The sequence below is a fragment of the Myodes glareolus genome, chromosome 3 (genome assembly GCF_982192425.1).
Source record: "Myodes glareolus chromosome 3, mMyoGla1.1, whole genome shotgun sequence".
NCBI lineage: Eukaryota > Metazoa > Chordata > Mammalia > Rodentia > Cricetidae > Myodes > Myodes glareolus.
In genome coordinates, this window is record NC_142028.1 from 15,850,304 (window position 1) to 15,873,230 (window position 22,927).

At 45.3% G+C, this 22,927-nt stretch overlaps 1 protein-coding gene across 1 annotated transcript in view; it reads left to right on the forward strand.

Moving 5' to 3' along the window:
• The first annotated feature begins 18,174 nt into the window (after positions 1 to 18,174).
• Positions 18,175 to 22,927, forward strand: part of Art4 (ADP-ribosyltransferase 4 (inactive) (Dombrock blood group)) — a 16,648-nt gene continuing 11,895 nt past the window's right edge. Inside the window, exons 1-2 of the mRNA XM_048432459.3 lie at positions 18,175 to 18,747; positions 21,714 to 22,422. Coding sequence (XP_048288416.3) covers positions 18,553 to 18,747; positions 21,714 to 22,422 — 904 coding nt within the window. The 5' untranslated portion in view covers positions 18,175 to 18,552. The remainder of the gene's footprint in view (positions 18,748 to 21,713; positions 22,423 to 22,927) is intronic.

Consider the following 22,927-nt stretch of genomic DNA (forward strand, 5'->3'; position numbering starts at 1 on the left):
TGGCCAACCAGCATTTATTTAAAATATAATTGACAGAATATAGGCAATTGTCCCACACCACTAGTATCTTCTGGTCTTATTGTCTCTTTTTCCTTAGGAGGGTCATCTGTCTATTTGTTACTTTCATTGGTTAATAAAGAAACTGCCTTGGCTTTTGATAGGACAGCAGCTTAGATAGGCAGAGTAGAGAGAACAGGATACTGGGAGAAAGAAGCAGAGTCAGGCAGTTGCCATGCTTCTCCATCTAAACCAAGATGGTCGTGGTTTAGAATCCTTCCAGTAAGCCACGACCTCATAGTGGTATACAGATTATTAGATATGGGTTAGTCAAGATGTGAGAGTTAGGCAATAAGAGGCTGGAGATAACGAGCCAGGCAGTGTTTAAAAGAACACAGTTTCTGTGTAATTATTTCAGGTGTAAAGCTAGCCGGAATCCAGGTGGGAATGCAGCCCACCGTTCCTTTTACAACATTTTTCCACTCAACAGAATTACTTAAAATAAAATTTTAATGATTCAACATTCCATCCTGAATTGACTTTGATCCCTAACTCCAAGGCTTTGCTTAGACTGCTTCTGCTTCATCTCATCAGTCAGAGCTCAGCCCCGCTCCAGAAGGCCCTCTTCTGAACCACAGACACAGTCCTCTATCCAATTACTGCTAGACTTCTTCCATGCCCACTCACCAGTAGCTAATTCTCAGCCATCGGTGTCACTTTGGAGCAAACAAGGTTGACCCAGTCTGTGACTCCTAAAAGTCAAGTGTCTTTAAGTAGCATGTATTACAACCCTGTAAAATGAATGGCAGGCCACTTCCCACCGCCCGCCCAGCTAGCTTTACACCAGAAATAATTACATAGAAACTGTATTCATTTTAAACACTGCTTGTCCCATTAGTTTCAGCCTCTTATTGGCTAACTCTCACATCTTGATTAACCCATTTATAATAATCTGTGTAGCACCATGAGGTGGTGGCTTACCAGGAAGGATCTTAACCTGTGTCCATCTTGGAGAGGAGAGCTATAGTGTCTAACTCACTTCCCTTCTTCCCAGCATTCTGTTTTGTCTTCCCCACCTACCTATGTTCTGACCTATCAGGCCAAGCAGTTTTCATTATTAATTAACCAATGAAAGCAACAGATAGATAGAAGACTCTCCTACATCACAACCCCAAACAAGCAAACTGTGGCAGTGTTTGCTGTGTGTAGAACATACGCACCGACAATTAAGGTGTGAAAGCAAAAGGGGCTGGATGTATTTCCTCTGGGGATTCATATCTTCAACTCTGCGATTCTAATCAATGGGACTGGAGAGCCTGGTTCATATGGAGTGGAAATCCTCAATACGGAACACAAAAAGAATTCCATGTGACTCCGAAAACAGTCTGGAACTTCAGGTCCTTTGCGCTGGGAGAACAGACAGGTAGCAAATGAAGACACCATCTTCCTAATAGGGGTAACCAAGCCTGCTCATTGGGAGAAGGTGGGGTTCCTGGAGAAGCAGGAGGCACACACTTGATGTCCTGGCGCCGTGCTCTTGTATCTCTTGGTACTTTGCAGAGCTGTGACCGCAGACAAATAATAAAGCCATCTCAAAGAAGGTTGAGGTGGCCAGAGTTCACCACACTCAAGAATGGGGTTCCATCTCCCCAACTAAGTTAGACACGATGGCCACCAGATGTGCTAAGAGTTAGGGAAGTCTAGAACAGGAAGGTCCTAAGAGAGAGAAAGCAAGCATTAGCAGTGGCCTTGTAACAAGCTGCAGCAACAGTGGCTGTACTGATCGCCCTGACCTTCACAAACCATGGCTTTCTCACAGGTGTGAACTCCCACCAACAGAAGTTGACACCGAGGGCGATGTCACACAGGTGGAAAAGAGACGTCTACTAGATGAAACTGGAAAGCGTATTTCCACCAAAAGAGCACAGTTTCCAGGAGGAACTCGGAACTCTCCATGAACACGTTTTTTTTTCCTGGGAATGAGACCAACTAGAGCCCTGGAGATGCTGTCTCTGGAACATCCTGTTTGGAGCTAGTGCAGGGACAAATTGTAATGTAGAGGTTCTCAACCTGTGGGTCGAGACCCTTTCTCGGGGGCCAGCTAAGACCTTCAGAAAACATGGGTATTTACATTGTGATTCATAACCGCCGCAAAATTTGCAGTTATGAAGTAGCAACGAACTGATTTCACATGGGGGTCATCACGCATGAGGAACTGTGTTAGAGCCACAGCTCTGAGAAGGCTGAGCCCCACTGCTGTCGTGAGTGATGTGGGATGCTGTCTAGATGCCTGCTCCATGCCTGGCATCTTTATCCTCTCACAAGCAAGAAGCTGCCTCAGCCCTTCTCCCAGACCTCCCCTTTCCTGAAGACAGCCACCCTGCCTCAGCTGCACCCCTTTAGGTGCCCGTATCCCAGTGCCAGGGCATAAAGGCCGTAAAACTGTGTTTTCCCGTCTGTGGTTGCCTCTTCTTATCTCCATTTTTCCAGCCCTCTCCATGTTTAAAGGCCATGGCCTGTCCTTACCTGCTCAGTGTGTGACTGTGTATACTCTGAGTATCAATGAGGCTGGACGGTCAGATACGGGGACCTTTCTTGATAGTTTCTATGTCTCTTGTAGGATTTAAATTGGCCCCAGTATTTCTGACTTGAAGATGGAGCTACCTGTGCAAAGCAAAAATAATGACATCATCACACAATGAGTATGACAAAAGGGATTTATTAAAAAATTGAAAACCATAGTCAAATCAGCTGCTTACTCCTAGGCTTGAGTGGAAGAATGTTAGTCAGCTCAAGAAGACGGAAAACATAAGGAATTGGAATCTCACCTGGATCCTCTGGAGAATTGAGTCCTGCAGGCCCCATGCTGTAGCAGATCCTCTAATGGAGTGGAGCCCTGCAGGCACCATGCTTTAGTAGATCCTCTGGAGAATTGTGTACTGCTAGCATCATGCCATCAGCCTCTCAATGTGTATGTATTTCAATTATGACTGTCAGAATTACAGCTTAATATATTTTGCCACTTTAATTTGTGGAATTTTATCACTGCAATAATATAATGACCTAGAAATGTGGTGATAAAGGCAAGGATAAGAACTTGCAAAAATAAAACAGAAAAAGGATGAAGTATAGGAGTGACTTAAAAATAACTTGAGATAGGTAAGATGCACAACAATAACTTAGAGCAATGATATGTGAAAACTAAGGGCATGTTTGACATGCATGCTTTACTTTAAAATACATTTCAGAACTACTTTGAAGTTATTTTTAAATGAATATGTTTATCCTGAGATGCCCCCTCTAGTATGCTGACACACACAGGAGGGGTCTGTGCACCCTGAGATGCCCCTCTAGTATGCTGACACACACAGAAGGGATCTGTGCACCCTGAGATGCCCCTCTAGTATGCTAACACACAGGAGGGGTCTATACACCCTAAGATGCCCCCTAGTATTCTGTCACACACAGGAGGGATCTGTGCACCCTGGGATGCATCTGTTAATTCCTTTAGAGAAATGAACTGGGTGACCCAAGGGGGTTTTTCCATCTCTCCTTTTTCTGAATTCAGGCATTGAAAGCAAACCAGGAAACATGAAAGCCAGGAACCTGAGTCATCTGGGGTTGTTAAAGCATGAGGTTAGGCTTTGAAAAATACTGTTCAAGAAATGTGCTCCTTGCCCACTTAGTTAAAACAGGGCGCTTTTTATAATGTTTGCCTAGAAACTCTCTGGTCCCTTTACTTTGGGTACAGCAACACACAAGTCTTGTCCTCCTCCCTTCATCTAAGGAGAATGGCCTCCTTCTGGCAACAAATACAGTAAGGAAACTATCTGCGCATGCGTGGAAGTTTTCAAAGCGCTTGAGCGAGAATTCCGACTCAAGGAGAAATCTTGGAAGGGTTCCAAAAGAATCAAGGTTCTTGAATTATAAAAGTATTTAAAGAAAATTCTAAAGGGCTATGATTTGCCCCAGCAGTGAGTTGGATCCCACACACTACAGTGTACCAAAAAAAAATAGCTCAGAAAGAGGAGATTCTTTCCCACTGTGCAGGTAAAGGCAGAATTGTAGAGAAATAGTGAAGACATCCTGGGTAATGAAATTCAAACAATGAAGCCCAGTAGAAGCCTAAAGGCAGTTTGCACTCCACTCTCCCAAACACACAGGGGGATGAGACACGTGCTGATACGGCTGGAAAGTCTTGAAGGCCTTCTTGTAAAAGGAAAATTTAAATGGCCATGGAAGGCAAATTGACTGGACTTTCAATGATACAAGAGAGAGGGGGAGAGAGAGAAAAAGAGAGAGAGAGAGAAAGAGAGAGAGAGAGAGAATCACCATTCTAATGTTCTGTGGAGAACAGAAGCCTGCTCTCACCAGCTTCCAGTTTCTGATGAGATGTTCGTGGAGATCATGGTCATACATTTGAATTCTGTGTAAAAATTCTCCAGTCATAGCAGCTGGGATTCCCTGAGTAAGACCAGTAGAAGACTGGGCCCATCAACACCTCGTCATGGAAGAACAGGAGAATCCTGGGACTCCACCTCTCATGGAGAAACAGGGAGAGGAAGGGCAGAAGTTTCCATCAGCTGTATAGCCATTTGCAAAGTGCCCGTGTCCTTGTAACCAAGCTTAATGAAGCTCACTGACACACACACACACACACACACACACACACACACACGCAGAGGGAAGGTGACAAAGACTGGTTGGGGGAGGGGGCGTGAGAGGGTAAGGGAACAATGTATATGACTGATATACATTGCCTCCCTAATGTATCTAAAAATGTCATAGTGAGGGCCATCAATAGGCATAATTGAAATATCCTAGTAATTTATTTTAAATATAAGAAGAGGTATATGGAGAGAAAAAAATCATTTTCTAGTGACAGGCGATCTGTCTCTTTTCTAGAACACACCGGATCCTTTGGACAAAAATCAAACAATTTTGCAAGAAGGAAAAACAAAATTGTGCTTCAAAGTATAAAAACATTTACAGATTTTTTTTTTTTACTCCTTTGCACTCTGTGACCTGAAAGATGAAAAGAAGCTTCTGAGCCAAACCAAAATCTGCCCATGATTTTCCCCAAACCGGACTGGATTTCACAACGCTGCCCTTAGGAAGCTTCAAAGCCAGGCTTCAGGTCTGTGCCTGCCCGGTGTGCGCGCACTTAACAATTTTAAACAATGTTGTGATTTATCTCCTCACACTGAAGGCAAACAGATATTACTTGCAGAGGCCAAATAGGAACTCGACAGGGCGAATTAAGATTGTAGACAGTAAAGCACTCGACCTGGTACTGTGCGTTCTACTGAGTCATCCCAGTGTGCGAGTTGATGAGTCTCTGGCTTTCCCACCAGGCTGCCCCACAGAACGGCTTCTCAGCTACCAAAGAAGCCGCCTACTCTGCTCTTGCCGAGGTGGGTGCTCAAAGAAAACCGACAAAATTGCTCTTTTTGTGGCAAGATACAAATCACCTTTGGCTGTTCCTCTCAGAGCTTAACTGGGACCCCCTTCTGTGTTTTCTTCTGTCTCAAAATGCTATGGAAAAAAAATCTAAACCTGGAAGAGCAGAGTCCCCACACAGGCCCTCCTCACGCAGCCCACCCATATCTTTTCAAACATCCAAAGGAATACATCTCTTAAGTCAGAACGGATGTCTGTGTGCTGCTCAGCTTATGAGCCTAAGCCATGAGATCCAGAGAGCAGGGCACTGCCATCCAGAGATGGAACACAAAAAGCAAAAGGACTTAAAACTAAGTCTGGTGGTCAGTGGGTCCAGGGACAAAGCTCAGTTGTTAAGATGCTTGACTAGCATGCACAAGGTCCTGGGTTCAATTCCCACCACCGCATAAAATCAGGCATGAGGACACAGGTCTGTAATCCCAGCACTCAGGAGGTGGAGGCAGGAGAATCAAAGGTTCAAGGTCAGACTTGGTTATATAGTGAGTTCAAAGCAAGCATAGACTATGTGATACCCTGTCTCAATAAAACCGAAAAGGAAGGGAAAAAGGGAGGAAGGAAGGGAGGGATTGAGAGAGGGAGGGAAAAATGCTGTTTGACTTGGAACAAACAATATACAAATGTCATACAAATAAGGTCATGCAAAGGATATAATCTGTGGAAAAGGAAAAAAGTGGTCCCTGTGGGTCCAATTATGATCAAAGAATATAGACAAGTTATTAAGAGAAGTTCAGTTTGGAGAGGGCCACTGGGGTATACTTCTCATGACACGACACATTTAAATGTGGAACAGAGAAAGGGGAGGCAAGTTTTGAATTGTTAAGCCAGGAGAGACTCCTACCTTAATACCCTATGGTTTTGCTCTGTGCTGAAAGTGAAGAGGTGTGTGGACCCGACACTTCTGACTGTGAAGCAACCTGTCAATCACTTCCATTCAGAGCAGGATGGAGTTAGCTATTTGGTATATGAAGATGCAGAAACCGGAAGGTAGGAAGCTGGCGCTCAGGACCAAAGGAACGGCCTTGAGAAGGTGGGCGTATAAGATAGTGATCACAACTGTGCCATCACTATTTCTGAGTTATGTAAGGTTTATAGAGGCAGCACTTTAGACCCATGTCTGGATGCTTCCTCCATAAGCACAGATGCTATATAATGCTTTAGTTCTTGCAACTGTCGTCCTTGTTTGAAACATGTAGTTAAATGCTACTGTTTGATCATAACTATCTTAAGGTGCAGATTTCAGGAGATGGTGGCCTGGGTTTGGGAAGGGCAAGACCTCAGGAGGAGATAATGGTACCCCAGTGTTAGAGCCTGTGTGACTCCAACACAAATATCTATTTTCCCTAACTGGACTGGGACAGAGGTGCAAGGAATAACCAGACACAGCTTACACCATTGTTACGGAAACGGGCATCTCAGGCGTCTTCCTCCTGAAGATCTCCCCTGAAGATCTCCTCGCGTTTATTCTCCAAACATCTTTTATACCAATACATAAACTGGGCAGGAAAATACATCATCATTCTGTCTCCTAGGTAACCAGGTGAATGGCCTTTTGTCACAGCCGCATCTACCTGTCTGCTGAGTATGCTAGCTGTCACGTAGGCTTGAATCAGCATCTCTATAAGGTGTCCTCCAAATTACAAAGAAAGGAGCAACAACATCCTGACCTTTGTCAAGCAGAGACAGCCTGTCTGCAGGTCTGCGGGATCATTTCGGGTCGCCCCAATGGCTTCAGAGCCTGGCTGCTACACCATAAAGAAATATGGGCCTACACCCCAGACACTTCTCTTTTATTTCCTGGCCATGATATGTGTTTGTCCTACCATACACCATATCGTGACAAGCCTTACCACAGGCTCAGTCCATCATGAACCATGCACACAATCACAGATGTTTTCTAAGCTGACGGTGTCGTCTGAGAATTGACAAGCAGGAAGAACTTCCTATCCTCTCAGAACAGCTTGTGTCTCCTGGCCCAACTGTAACTATGGCTACGAGAGTAACAGGAGCATGGATTGAGCCTGTCAGTCAGTGATCCAAGGACCCACGTGATGGGACAGGAATTAACTTGCTTGGACTCAGGGACTCTTGAGGTATCCCAGTTATGTATTAGTTAATAAAGTTGCTTAGCCTGACTCAGTTTCCTTACCCAGAAAATAGGGTGAAATAAGTAATTCTGAGAGTTAAACTGGAAAACAAGAACTTTTTAGCCACTAAGTTCATGTTTAGCATATGCGTAAGGGGAGTGCCTGAAACAGGCTAGATATTTTTATCTATGCGATGACATACTTCTTGATATGAACTTTTAAAAATCAGGATATTTTATAAACAGAGTTTTACTCATTTTGTACTCTGTGACCTGGAAGAAAAGAAAGTCTGAGCCAAAGCAGATGAGGCCCGTGGTTGTCTATAAGCTGGGGTGTGTCTGTAAAAGTAGTCACTAGAAAGTGCGAAAGCTTCAAAACCCAGTAGTGAGTGCTTGGCTATGATAGGCAAGGCCAAGTTCAATCCCCACCACTGAAAAAAACAAATTAATATAACACAGGAACTATTTATTAGTAGATACCAAACCACCTTTGTTTTAAATTTCCTAGCACAAATCTTGAATACAGTGGCTTCTCCTATGCCAAAAATAGAAATATAAAAATATTCTATGTATCTCTTCATTTTCTAAAACTCAGATTCTTTTTAAAAGGCTTACTATTTATTTTATGTGTATGAGTATTTGTTTGCATTATAAATGTGTCTCATGTGCTTGCAGTGCCATGGAAGGCAGAAGAGAGCTTCAGATCCCCTAGAACTGAAGTTACAGATGTCTGTGAGTCGCTACGAAGGTGCTGGAGACCGAAAGCAGGTCCTCCAAAAGAGTAGCTAGTGCTCTTAGCCAATGAGTCATCTCTCCAGCCCCTTTAAATGCTCTTGAACTTTTGAACTTTTAAATCTAATTGATGTCTTTATCATTAAAATGTAAAATACTAAAATAAATCTGTCTATTCAGTGTCTCTTGTCTTCCTTTCCTTCCTCCCCCACTCCTCGTTTTTAGGTAGAATGTAATCTGGGACTAGCTTCTTCAGATCATGCCCCTGTTAAGAATCTCCCCACGGTGAAGAACATTCAGCCAGTCTTGTGGACGCCATGAAGTTTTCCATAATGACCTCTGCTTCGGTGCCATCGACCTCTGTGACCCCAACACCTAGCTCAACGTCAAGAGTCTGCGGGTGGTCAGGCACACATGAGCAAGTAGAGATGGGGCATGCAGCCTCCCCGTCTTCTCCTGCCAGCCCCAGAAAGTCACAGTTCAGCTCACCGAGAGATGGAGAGCCAGCCACTCTACCCGGTCAAAACGTGAACAATGCTGAGGTTGGATTCTGGGTGTGAGGATCTGTTTTTCCTTCTCATTAGTCACCAAATGTCAATGTTTGTGTGACTGCAGTGAGAATCCTGAGGCACCAGATTGCCCAAAACTTTCCTTTCTCAACATTACAGTACAGCCTTGTACACGGCTCACATGAAAGCGTAACTGTGCGGTCACAGCACATTGCCTGGAAAATGATGTTTTCCTTGACAGCAATTAGGGTTTTACCCAAAGACCTGCCAGCCTGAAGCAACATTCAAAGATATATTCTTTTAATTAAGCAAAGAAAATTGCTATTAATGAAGCGATGAAACCACACACTAAGACCAGAAAACCCATGTTACATTTCAGCTAAAATGTGTCTTGCCCGTTTTCTACCTTAATATAATCGCATCATGGCTTTCAATGAACACGTTTACAATCAAACATGTATTGAACTTGGAAAGCCTCCATTTGCAAAATGCACATAGCATAATTTTCTTCTCTAGGAACAACAACAACAAAAAATACAGTCATCTTTAAAATGTCCATGACAGAACTGGAATCCACAGAGCTAGGAAGACCAAGTCAGAAAGTCTTTACAAGACTACCCATTTCCCCCAACGTGTACACACCTAAAGATCGATCAACTTAACCACTGGCATGACTTCTGCCAACTGCTTGGTGACACTAAGGATCTGCTGAGTTCACCCCGGGAAGTTCAAAGACACCAGAAACAAAAGCCCTTGTCTCTTCTCGGCTGTGTGGGACCTAAGTTCTGGCAACAAGGAGATGTCAAGTCCCAGAACAAATTAGGTATTTTAAGATAACCCAACTCTAGGTGGGCATGGTGGTCCAAGCCTGGAAGCCTAGCATCTGGGAGGCAGAGGCAGGAGGACCAGGGGCACAAGGCCAGACAGCTATTTGGTTAGCTTGAGGCCACCTGGACTACATGGAACCCTGTGACAAAAATAGATAAACCTTCAAAAGAAAGGATGAAATGCTGCATTGCTGTAACCCATGGTATCTCTAAAGGCCATGGGAACTGGAGGAAATCTGTTTTAGAGCCTAGAGGTGCTGCAAGAAAATCTAAGAAACAATTAAGCAAACATGCGCATAAGATCGCATGTTTGAATCCCTGTCTACCAGCCCCAGTGCCTGGCCCAGCTGTGATTGTGTTTCTGTGAGTGGCTTTATTGCTTAACAATGGTCTGAATCCCTTGTTTGTAGTCGGGAAGCCCTCAGCTTCGTTCACAGTTGGCAGCTAATTGTGTGAGGAATTAATGTTTTACTTAGGGGTGTGTGTATCATAATTTTCTGTTGAGTTTTGGGGTACTGAGTGCAGAGACAGAGTTTGGGCTGAGGTCAGTTGTACCAGGCTTTTTCTTTGGGGCCACCAACCAGCTCCCAAACCATGACACAGAGACTTAAGAGTTGTGAATGCTCAGCCTAGCTTAGGTTCATTTCTGGCTATCTCTTTTAACTTAGATTAACCTGTTTCTCTTTATATACCTTTTGCCTCAGGGCTTTTACCTTTCTTTCTGTGTGGCTTACTTTCCTGTTTTCTCCAGGATCTGACTGGCTGGCAGCTGCCTGGTTTCTGGCCCCAGGCGTGTGCCTCTTTTTCACCCTGTTCCCTTCTCCTTCTCTCTCTCATTCTTTTTGAACCTGGATTTTTCCTCCTGAATATTCTCTGTACCTGTCAGGCCTGCCAATCCCTCTTCTGCCCAGCTACTGGCCTTTCAGCTTTTTATTAGCCTAATCAAGGGCCTTAGGCAGGCAAGGTATAACAGCAATACATTTTTTTTCATAATTAAACAAATGCAGCAGAAACAAATGTAACCCACCTTTACAGTTATAAAGTAACAGTCCACCGCACAAACAAATGTAACACATCTTTACATAGATAACAAATGAACACACTGTCTTCTGTTGAGTAGCCAGCCAACCTAGTGAGCTTCCGACCTGGGTTTAGGTTTGGGTATGTTGACGTCACCTAAGGGAACCACATGTCCGTGTTGGTACAGCTGTGGGCTTCTGAGCCTTGTGCTCATTGGGGAAATTGGGCCACTGAGGGAACCTCCCAGGGCTTCTGTTCTACTTCAGGCTCTCGGGGGACTTTGTCACACAAGCACCACAAAACTGGGAACCAGGAATCATCTCCTCCATCCACTCCTGCCTGCGCAGCTGTCTGTTCTTCCCTGCTTCTTCCTTACTACTAAGTTTGTCGTGTGTGGAGGAAGGAACTCTCTCTCTTGACACAGCCTCAAACTTAGCCCATGGAGCGGGGGAGTGAGAATGAATATGTACTCTTCATGGGTGTGGGTTTCAAGAAGATTCTAGATTATCTATTTACCCACACATACACATACAGTTAAAAACCTTCGCTGGAAGGGCACTGCTGATGCTCATGTAATGACATCCCTAGCCCTTTGCTCTGTCAAGCATTTCTTCCACCCTTATGCACACAGGTGAGCCCACTCATTCCCTCCCGGAATGGGTGGTCCTCCCTGGGTCTGGACAGCTTGTTATAAGCCTCACATGCGGGCCTTGAAGGAACCTGGGATACAGTGCCCTGATGTTAGAAGTACGAAACTTCTCTTACCATCCTCTCTCTCTATCTTAGGCTTATCTGGGATCACATTCTTCCTTAGAATGTAACTTCTAGCACCCTCCCCTCAGCATTCTGTCTTGTAATTTTTGCACTTTCATCTTCTGCTAAAAACTAACTAAAATTTGGGACTATTTGTTCGTTATGATCTTACTTTCCTAGTGACAAAAAAACTGAATATTAGTTTTTAAATTTCATTTGTTTGATTTGGTCTGGTATTCCCTTTGGGAAACAGTGCTGTTTGCCTAAATCTTCTGCCACTGTTATCCATGGGATGACCCTCAAAACTGTGGGTTGCTGAGATTCCTGAGAATTGGAACCACATACATTAGGTTATTGGTACATTTCTGGGACTTCACATGGGATTCCTGCCTCCCAGACACATTACTAGAAACTGAATAACTGGTACTCTGATTTGAATGTGCTCCCCAAAAACTGATGTTTTAGAAACTTAACTCCCAAGTTTATGTTAGTAGCATTTGAAGGTGGGACCTGAGGCAGGTAGTTAGGATGAACTGAGATCCTGAGATAACCCTCGCCATGTGATAGCCTCTAATATGTGGAGACACAGGAAGAAGGCTCTACCAGGTGTTAGGAATCCCACTCTGCAAAGCCATGTGCTGAGTACATTTTTTTTTGGTTGTTTGTTAAAAATATTTGGGGGGAGATGCACAGTTAGCATGTTGGGGGTCAGAAGACAAGGTAAGGCAGTAGGCTGTCTCTCTACTACGACGGAGGTCATCTGTCTTGGCGCAAGTGCTTCTCCCAGGGAGTCACTTTTGGCTCCTAAATCTTCATTATTGAGGTTGGAGGTGTGGCTGAGTTGGAGGAACACTCACTTCGCACACGTGAATCCCCGAGTTCACCCCCAGCACTGGTGTAAAGTAAGGTGTGGTGACTCATAACTGAGCCTACGTAAGACTCCGCCTCCAAAACTTCTCAATCTTCATAAAGTTCCCTGTCCACAATCCTCAGCAGCTGTAAGCAACACTAAATAGACTGCTCCCATACCTAGTATTCCTGATGATTGTTCTGCTCAGGAAGTGAGATGCTCCCAGAGCTTTGTTGGGTTTTCCGCCATTAGCTGTGTCCTCAGAATCTGAACAGACTCAGCCCCTGTCCACGGACATATGCCTGCCTGCTAATTTGGGCCTTAGAATTCTTAGGGACATTAAGAGGTGTGTCCAATGGTATGGTAAAGTATGCCCATAGGTGCAATGGTGGTGCAGGTGTTACTGGGGCAACCAGCCACTCTCTGGACATAAGACCTGTTGCAGCTCTCAGTCCTCATTAGAGAAGGTTCTGCATGCAGTGGACAGTTACAGCCCAGAGATTCACAGCTGATCAGAGTGGAAAGGTAAGTGTCAGTGGAGAGTACTCAGCCACAGATGGAGATGTCTATAGCACATGCACACACTTCCATGGCTCAGGGACCATCCCAGGAGCCGGTGGAAGGGCTGGAAGAGCCAATGTCAGGCAGTAGCAGGGTGTAACAGTGTCTCTGGACACGACAGGACCACAACCATCATGAACTCATGGCAGCTGAGTTTCCTGCCCTAATCAAGGCAGCCAAGATTCCAGCATGGAGCAGAGGAGACTTACAAGCCCCCACCACTAAATGAGAAGCTACTGATGGCTGATGGTTTTTATGGGAGGGAGAGCATTTTCTTTCTGTGGTGTCCTCTGGCAGGTCAAACACAGTCCTGTGGATGGCCTCAAACACACAAGTATACAGGCAACACAAATTGAACTTCTTGGTGGAAGAATTTTTTAAAAGGATGCAAAGTCAGGAGGGGTAGGGAAAAGATGGGATGAAGATCTAGGAGGAGCTGGAGGAGGAGTGGGGCATGAATATGATCAAAACAGAGTGTATGAAAATTTCAAAGAATTAATAAAATACTATATATGTATACATATATGTATATGTATATATATATATATATATATACATGGTCTGTCCAGAATCAATGGACTTATTAGGATGATGAGTCACAATAGGTGCTGAAACTTAAGAGTATTTGTTCATAACTCATTCATTCATTCACTTATTCATTCAACAAAGACTTTTGTGGATGTTGAAGAAACAGCTACAGCATTGGATGGGTTCTCAACAGGTTGAGCGTGGATCCACAGTTACATCAGTAGCTTCCGGTTTCACTCTCCCTAAATGTGTTGACGGCAAATGAGAACTGAGAAGTTAATACAAATAGCTCAAAAGACAAAAAAATCTGACTATCAGATTGCAGGGCCTCTACCCACCTACTTTCCTGGGAACAGCATGGACTTCTAGTAATAAAATTAAAAACTTCTATGACACACTTGAGAGTTCAAGATCTCAACAGGAACTGTGGAGAATCGTGAAAGACCTCACAGTTCTCCCCGACACCAACACACACACACACACACACACACACACACACACACACACACACACACACACACCACAACAGGCCCATTAAAATGGTGTCAAGGTTTCTGCTGCCCTCTAGTGGTCATACTCTGGAACTGGCGTGCACAGAAAGAACATTAACAAAAAACTTCCCAGACAATAATGTTAAAATGACACAGTCATTTAGACTTTAGGGATACAGCGAACAGTGAAGAAGAAAAAAGTAAGTAAGGCGTTCAATTTCCCAAAGCTCACCTCAGCAGCCACCTCTGCAGAGAGACAGTTATGAAACCCTTTCTAGGCCTGGAGAGGTAGCTCAGAAGTAAAGAGCACTTACCCTCTTGCAAAGGACCCGTGTCCAGGATCCAGTACCCCCATCACGGCTGCCCATACCTAAGCCAAGTTCCAGGGGACCCTATGCCACCTGCTGACCTCCAGGCCACCTGCACACATGGTGTGCGTAAGATAAATAAATAAATAAATAAATAAATAAATAAATAAATTTAAATAAATAAATTGGAAGCTAGAGAGATGGTTCTGTGGTTAACAGCGCTGGCTGCTCTTGCAGGGAAACTGAGTTCGTTTCCCCACACCCACACAGCGACTCACATATGCCTGTAACTCCTGTCCCAGAGAATCTGATGCCCTCTTCTGACCGCCACAGGGATCAGGCACACACATGGCAAACAGACATACAGGATGGTAAAATATTCATAAATAACAATAAATAAAATATTAAAATTTAAATAAATAAGTATTTCTTAAAATCTCTTCTTAAGGCTCTCTTGTAGGCAGAGAAAACAAACAAAATTATAAACAATCCGTGCAGTGGTGGTGCACATGCCTTTAATCCCAGCACTTGGGAGACAGAGGCAGCCAGATCTCTATGAGTTCGAGGTCAGTCTGGTCTACAAGAGCTAGTTTCAGGACAGGTAAGGCTGTTACACAGAGAAACCCTGTCTCAAAAAAAAATCATAATCAAAAGAGACACAAAACACAGCACCCTCTCAATAAAGAATAAAGTAGGACTATGACTCCCTTATTAAACTTCCCAAGTCTCCGGGAAGCCGAGGCCCAGCACGGATCACTCACTTTAAAGCTGGTTCAGTGCTCTGAGAGGCTCCGAAGCCACAGTCCAAAGGTCAGATCCCAACTGCAGTTCTCCCTGCCTCAGAATCCTCACACAGCTGACAGTGAGGAATCCTAAGAATTGAAAACATCTTAAGGGGCTATTTTCAGATACTGCCGGCACTTGCTACTAAATCTAGAAATACACATTCACACCTCAACGCTCAGTTCTCTGGATCATGTCTTCAAAACTGTGAGAAACACACACTAGACTTACGCTGAAGACACATTCAAGAGTTAGTAGAAATCACACAAAATTATTTTCATAAGCTCAACGGATGCAATGGAAAGTCTGGCGCCGGTGATAGCAATTGTTTTCATTCCTCAAACACTCTCTAGGTTGATACTTTGGAGAGGTCCCCCAAGACCCATTTTATCCCCCAATTTAACCCACCAAGAATTTGAGCAACAGAGATGTTAAGGAGCTGGTCCAAAGTCAGATGCTCAGGAAGTAGCAATGAGCAGCATTAAACAGAACAACAGAGCAGGCATGGTCTTCTTGAGATAGAGCACTCCATGGTCCATCAGTGAGAGCACCAGAGTGAAGGGTTATTGTGCAACCACAACACATAAACCCTGCACAGCAACATCAAGGACGCTATGCTAAGTGGGGGAATGTTAAAATGACACCGCGTATGATCTATTTATCCATAGCCTTCGTGTGGCAAAGCTGCACGGATGGGAAGGCTGGTGGTGCTTTCTAGAGTTAGAGATTGGGGGCAGGGGGGGGGAGGCATGACCCAGGAATCACAAGGTCATCAGGGAGGGCTTTAGAATGATAGCTTCTTTGACAATCCTCTCATAGTTTGTTTGCTTTGTATGGGTGTCTTGCCTATGTGTACGTCTGCACCACGTGTGTGCCTTCTGCCTGTGGAGGCTGGAGGAGGGTGTAGGATCCCCTGTCGCTGGAATTACAGGTCACCGTGAACTGCCATGTAGGTGCTGGGAACCAAGCCCAGGTCCCCTGTAGACACGGCAAGCGCTCTTACCCAGTGAGCCATCTGTCCAGCCCTAGTTTGATGTCATGATAGAGGCTGTGGCTCCTCAAGGCTGTACACGTGACGAAATGCCTCAGAACTACGCACGGCCTACCAGCGTTTGTTTCCTGGCTTTAATACTGTGTCATGGTTCATGAGGCAGAGCTACGGGAAGAAACGGGGACAAAGCACGCAGCCTTCACTGCACGACTCAAAATTCCTTGGCAGTTGAAATGGTTGTAATATAAATAGGTAAGTTTAAAGCTTACAGAGTAGCTGGCTGTGGTGGCAAATACCATCAATCAAAGCACTCGGGAAGCAGAAGCAGGTGCATCTCTGTGACTTTGAGGCCAGTCTGGAGTGTTCCAAGAGAGCGAAGGCTACAGAGTTAGTCTCTCCCTGCTCCCCGCTCACACACACATACACACGGAGTGGGGGCGGGGTAGGGAGAGAAGGACAGGAGGAAGGAAAAATTAAGAAAGTAAGAAAGAAAGAGAGGAAAAGAAAGAAAGAATTATAAAGTAAAATATGCCTCATTTAAAGTCATTTTAAAAGCCAATTAAGAAAGTGGCTAAATTCACCTCTTAGTGATATGTTCTTTTATACTTACCCTTGTCCAATTTTCTCTAGTTTTAATGTCTCCGTCTATGCTTTCTGATTGTCAGCCAGCAAAATAATTTTGTGACATCTTAGGTAGTAGTGGAAAACAATAAACATGACTTTATCTTAAGCTTAGAGCTGTGGTACACACCTGTGATCCCAGGACTCCTGAGTCAGAGGGCAGGGGATCAAGAATTCAAGGCAAGCCGGACGGTGGTGGCGCATGCCTTTAATCCCAGCACTCGGGAGACAGAGGCAGACAGATCTCCGTGAGTTCGAGGCCAGTCTGGTCTACAAGAGCTAGTGCCAGGATAGGCTCCAAAGCTACACAGAGAAACCATGTCTCAGGAAAACCCCAAAAAAAAAGAATTCAAGGCAAGTTCGAGCTGCACACACACACACACACACACACACCTTGATAAATACTAAATTATGAGGGGACATGTTTGCAGTAAAATGTTTAGGCGATGGCTGTGATGTAGCTAAGTTGGTAGAGCGCTTTCCTAGCATAAGGCCCTGGGTTTGCTCCCCAGTACAATATAAACAGGTTTATGGTGGCTCCTTCTGCTATCCCCAGACCCAGGAGGGAGAGGTGATCAAAAGATGAGAATCATCCTCAACTCCATTGTGAGTTCAAAGCCAGCCTGGGTTACATGAGACCTTGTCTCAAAAACAAAGATTTCTGGAAAAATTAATCAATAGGGCTGGAAAGATGGTGTGGCTGGCAGTGCCCTTGCCCTGCAAGCCTGAGGACCTGAGCGTGAGGACCTTAGAACTCATAAGACAAACGGCAGCAGAAAGGGCACAGCGAAGGCCGGCAATCCCAGCGCTGGGGAAGCAGAGCCAAGAGGCTCCCCCGCCTGTATGCCCAGATCTGTGAACTCCAGGCTCATTGAAAGCCTGGGTCAAAAACTAAGGTGGGGAATGACAGAGAAAGATATTCAAATTGTACACACACACAACAACAACAACAACAACAACAACAACAACAACAAGTAAATACGGAGAAACGGTATACAAAGTTTTGTGGGTTTATTTCTGCCATGTGTGTGTGTGCATGTGGCTGGGGGGTATAAAGTCAAAATTTAAATCAAAATAGTGACTTCTCCAAGCAATAACTTGTGTTTCCTCTCTTATGCTTCCAGATATATTCCGAGCTTCTGTTGAGGAAGAACTGCCATGGTTTTCAGAGACTTTGGATGGGCATTCTTTAAAGCTGCACAAAGCAAGTGAGACCAGAATTTCCAAGCAGAGGATTTGGTTTCTCTTCAGCGTAAGATAAGAGGCAGGAAACATAAATAGCAAACATCTGTGAGATCGCAGCGTCTGACAGGTCAGGAGGAGAGTGGAAGGGAATTCAGAGTTTAGCAGGAAGTGTCTAACGGTGGAAGTGCTGACTTGAATCCTGTGTCTGGGATTAATCACAGAATCACGGATGGAGGACCTAAAGTTCTCAGGAGAAATAAATGTTCAAAACTCTGAACCCAAGAGCCACCATTTCCAGATGGGCATGCTTCAAAGGCACTGTGGAAACGCAGCAAAAGTATACACCGTTTAAAGTGTGTGCTGCCTGCGGAGGGCCATGCAGGGCAGGCCTATCTGGTGCACCAGATGAGCCTGACACAGGCCCACCTTAAGATTGCATCTCCCCAGCTGCGCTCCGCGTGCCTCTGGTATGGCTCACAATGAAAGCCTGGGGCTCCAGATAATGGGACTTGGCCCTAAGCACTAATGAGCATGCTTTTTCCTGCCATTCTGGGAAAGCCAAGGCTGAATTGCAGGCAGCGCCTGACCCTGAGCAGACCCTTGGCATTTCCCAGAATGCTGACTAGATAGGGAGAAGGGCTTTACCTTCTAAAAGTTTGAAACTGACTCGGCTCAACAATCTCTGTGTGCCGTGCGTGTCTAGCTCTTTCAGAGACTTCAACTTTACAAAGGAGCTGGAGGAAGCTGTCGGTTGTTGATGCTCAACCAAAGTCGCAGCTGCCGCGGCAGGAGCAGAACCTCAGACACAGACCGGATAGAAAGGGCCAAAGGAGGACTCTAGAGTGCACTCCTGATGCGGCTTTCAGGGCAAGGACGCGCTTCCGACCCAAAGAGACACTGCTGCCCACTGAGCGGTAGATCCAAGAGGACACTTCTACCAAGTACGGAGGACAGGAGGATGAAGCTGTGGCTGCCAGGAGAACAGGTCACACCGCTGTGGCTGCTGCTGTGGCTCTGTGCCTTGCAGATCCCCGCGGGGAGCACTGAGGTAGGGGCAATGGAAAAGGGGATCTCTCGGTGGTCTGTGGGACCTACGCACCACTAGGAGGGACATACACCGGGTGGCCACCTCAGTGATATAAACTTAGACACTGCAATCCAAGAGCAAAGGATCCCAGTGAAGACTGAGGGAAACAATTGCTTTTTTTTTTTTTATAATTGATGATCTGGGATAGAACTATTTTCCTGATTTTTTTTAAGTATTAAAATACTGTTTCCAAGGGACAAATCATGTGAAATAAGCCTATTGGACTCAAAACAACTTTGTAGGGACAGCACAAGTTTTGAGTATTCTAACTTAAGATCTAGATACGGAAAATGAGCTATTGATAAATGATACGGGGAAGTAACTGAGATCTGGTGACATGGTAATATTTGACAGAACGTGATGCTTGGCTGGGGTTACTGGAAGCTTGTTTTCAAATGTTATATACTGGCTAACATCATTTGATCGGTCTTAAAAACTGGGCCGAGATTATATGCAACTAGACAGCATGTCATCATAACTCACACTTAAAATACCACAGTGAGTGCTTTCTAGCTCCACCCCCAACAGCACTGACCTTGGACAGAATCTTGCCCTTTGACAATTCTGTTCCTGAGAAAAGCATCATTGCTTTGCTGAGACATAAGCCTAGGTTTGAATTAGGTAATTCAGGCAAGATTCTCAATGGTGAGCCAATGGAACCCAGGGAGCCTCTGACTTCATTTCAGCACTCCCTACACAGTGCTCAAGTGTGCCCTCCACCACAAAGGAGTGTGCTGTCCCCTCACTACTCAGAGGACAGTCTTGCCTAGGCACTGCCCCACTCTCTGCTCACCCGGCTCCCCTGGGAACAGTGCTTTCTTGAGAAGATTTGGAAGAAAAACTGCACACAGGGAGTCAGCTCTGCTCTCCATGCTGGGGCTTGGTTAACCTAACGTCTCGGACATGAGGGCTTTTCCCCCAGGACAAGATGTTATCTGAGAGCCCTCAGAACTGCCTGCCACTGCGGAGACAAGTCTGACCGGGTCTGGAATTTACTCTTAAGCCAACTTGCCACCAGACCCAAAGCTGCCTGCACCCATGTGGCCTTATTAAGGAAGGAGGGGGATTTTTCAGATTCCATGTTTGCCTTTTGTTTTATTCCTTTTTCTTCAGAATTTAAGTAAGCAAGAAGATTGCTTTTTTACCAGAGTCTCCCATGGAGAATCTAACACTACTTATCACTCAAGGTTTAAACATTTAAGATAGGGCGGCTGGAAAGATGGCTCAAGGTTAAAGTACTTGATACACAAGCATGGCAACCTGAGTGTGGGTCCCTAGAAAGCACATGAAATCCAGGCATGGTAGAAGGCATCTGTAACCCCAGGACCAGCAGTGGGAAAGGCGTGTGGAGACAGGCAGGTCCCCAGAGCTCCAGAGATCACCGGCCAACCCCTCAGCTAGACTGCCGAGCTCCTGGCTGAGTGGGAGACTTTATCTCAAAGCACAGAGTGGAGAGCAATAAGGGAGGACCCACGGCATTGACCTCTGGCCTCCAAGGACATGCACTACACAGTAAGATGTATAGTTAAATATATATATTATATAAGGTTGTTTTGTTTGGACTGGGTTGGGTTGAGGCAGTGTAGTGGCATTTCGATTGTATTTTAATAAATAAAGACTGCCTGAAGATCTGAGAGTAAAACAGCCCCACTGGTCAACCTTACAGACCAGGTTATGGCAACATGTGGAGGGCCGCAACCACATTCTCCATTGCTTCAAGGGACAGAGGTAGAGATTGACCTCTGTGACCTCAAGGTGTGGTGGTACACGCCTTTAGTCCCAATGCCTGGGAGGCAGAGACAGATTGACCTCTGTGACCTCAAGGTGTGGTAGTACACGCCTTTGGTCCCAATGCCTGGGAGGCAGAGACAGGCAGATCTCTGTGAGTTCAAGGTGTTGTAGCACACGCCTTTAATCCCAGCATTGGGGAAGCAGAGACAGTGGGACTATAATGCGCATGTGCTTGGTAACTTTCCACTGCTGCATCCCTGCCTACTCCTGAGGCGTCATCTGGGTTGATGGGCAGCGGACCAATCCAAGAGTGACACGTCCGAAGCGAGGACTGTTTCCTATATAAGGGATGGGTTCCCTCATTTCTGGGTCTCCGCTTTGTAAGCTTATGCTCTCTCTCTCAAGACGCATTAAGGATCCTAAGTATCCCGCATCGTTCTTGCTGGCAAGACGGTAGCGCAGGACAGTAACACACATGTTTAATCCCCTTAGCCACAATGACATGAATTTAATCTCAGTGGTGCATGATTTTAATCCTAAACCTAGAAAGGAATATAAAATGGGGGTGGGGGAGCAGGGGTGGAGAAACAGTTCTCAGACACAGTCTCATTCTGAGATTCTGGGAGGAAGGATTGGCATTTCAGACTGAGGTTGAGGTAAGAGCCAGTGGCTGGCTATTTTACTCTTCGGATCTTTAGAAATTGAACCCCAATTTCTGACCCTGAGTTTTTACTCATCCTTCATCAAGGCAGGGTCCCACACTGTAACCCAGGCAGGCCTCCAACTCATAGCAATTCTCCTACCTCAGCCTTCCAAGTGCTAGTTTTATAAACATGAGCCACCACACCCAGCTCTTAACATCCTTTGTGACATCCGTGAGCAACTATGAAGAGACACTGAAGGACATGGAAAGTAAAACCAAACTACACAGTTAGTGCTTTATGTCTTCAACAAATTCAAAATGTAGAAACACTGCGAGCTCTATGGTACAGAACACTTCCTTCCCGGCGAGATGAGCTTTGGAGTTTTGTGTGCCTCTTAAGAATAATGATAATCCCAGCCCAGGTAGGAATAGCATGGGGGGGGGGGTCATTATAATGGACATGGCTTGACCATCCCATGTAAAACACTGCAGGGCACCTCATCTCCATCTATCTGACTTGGATAAGGCAAATCAAGATTTCTTTCTCTTATAGGTTGCTCTTAAAGCCGACCTTGACTGGACACCAGATTCTTTTGATGATCAGTACCAAGGCTGTAGCAAACAGGTCATGGAGGAGCTAAGCCAAGGAGACTACTTCATGGAGGAAATAGGCAGTCATAAGTATTACTCCAGAGCCTGGCAAAAAGCCCACTTAACCTGGTTGAGCCAAGAGGACACCCTCCCCAAGAGCATGACCACTGTACATGCTGTGGCCATCTTGGTCTACACCTTGAATCACAATGTGAGTTCTGACTTCACCACAGCCATGGCCAAGGCTGTGGGGTCTCCCGGGCAGTACCGACAGTCATTCCACTTCAAGTATTTGCATTACTACCTCACCTCAGCCATCCAGCTGCTGAGGGAAGAGAGAGCCATGAAAAACAGTGACCTGTGCTACGAGGTGCACCATGGGATGAAGAACGTGAAGTTTGAAGTCAAAGTCGGTGCCACCATTCGGTTTGGCCAGTTCCTTTCTGCCTCCCTGCTAAGGGAGGAGACCCAGGTGTCTGGAAATCAAACACTGTTTACTATTGCTACGTGCCTAGGTGCCTCTGTGCAAGACTTCTCTTTCAGGAAGGAAGTCTTGATCCCCCCCTATGAGTTATTTGAAGTCGTAAGTAAGAGCCGCAGCCCCAAAGGAGATTTGATAAACTTGCGGTCTGTTGGGAACCTGAGCACATACAACTGCCAGCTGTTAAAAGGTAAGCCTTCTCTAAACTGAATCTATATGTTTCAGAATCGTAGATCACTCTCCGTAGGCTTGTTTGTTTGCTGTTTTTCCTGAGTGGGCTTGGAGTAGGGGACACTGGCCCCAAGAGAAAGCCGGATACATTTGGCACCCCATGTTGGGCCACCAACCAGCTCCCAAATCACGACCCAGAGACTTATTAGTTATGAATGTTCAGCCTTATCTTAAACTTGTCCCACTCGCTCTTACTACTTATTTTAACCCGTTTCTCTTCATCTGTGTTTTGCTTTGGGGCTTTTTACCTTTATTTTGTTCTGTATATTCTACTTTCATTGCTTCCTTGGTTTCTGGCTGGTGGCAGCCTGGCTGACTTACCCCAGGCATCTATCTCCCTCTCTTTCCCTCTCAAGCCTAAGGTCCTCCTCCTACTTATTCTCTCTCCCTACCAGCCTTACCTCTGCCTAGCTATTGGTCATTCATTTTTCTATTGGACCAATCAGGTACCTTAGGCAGGCAAA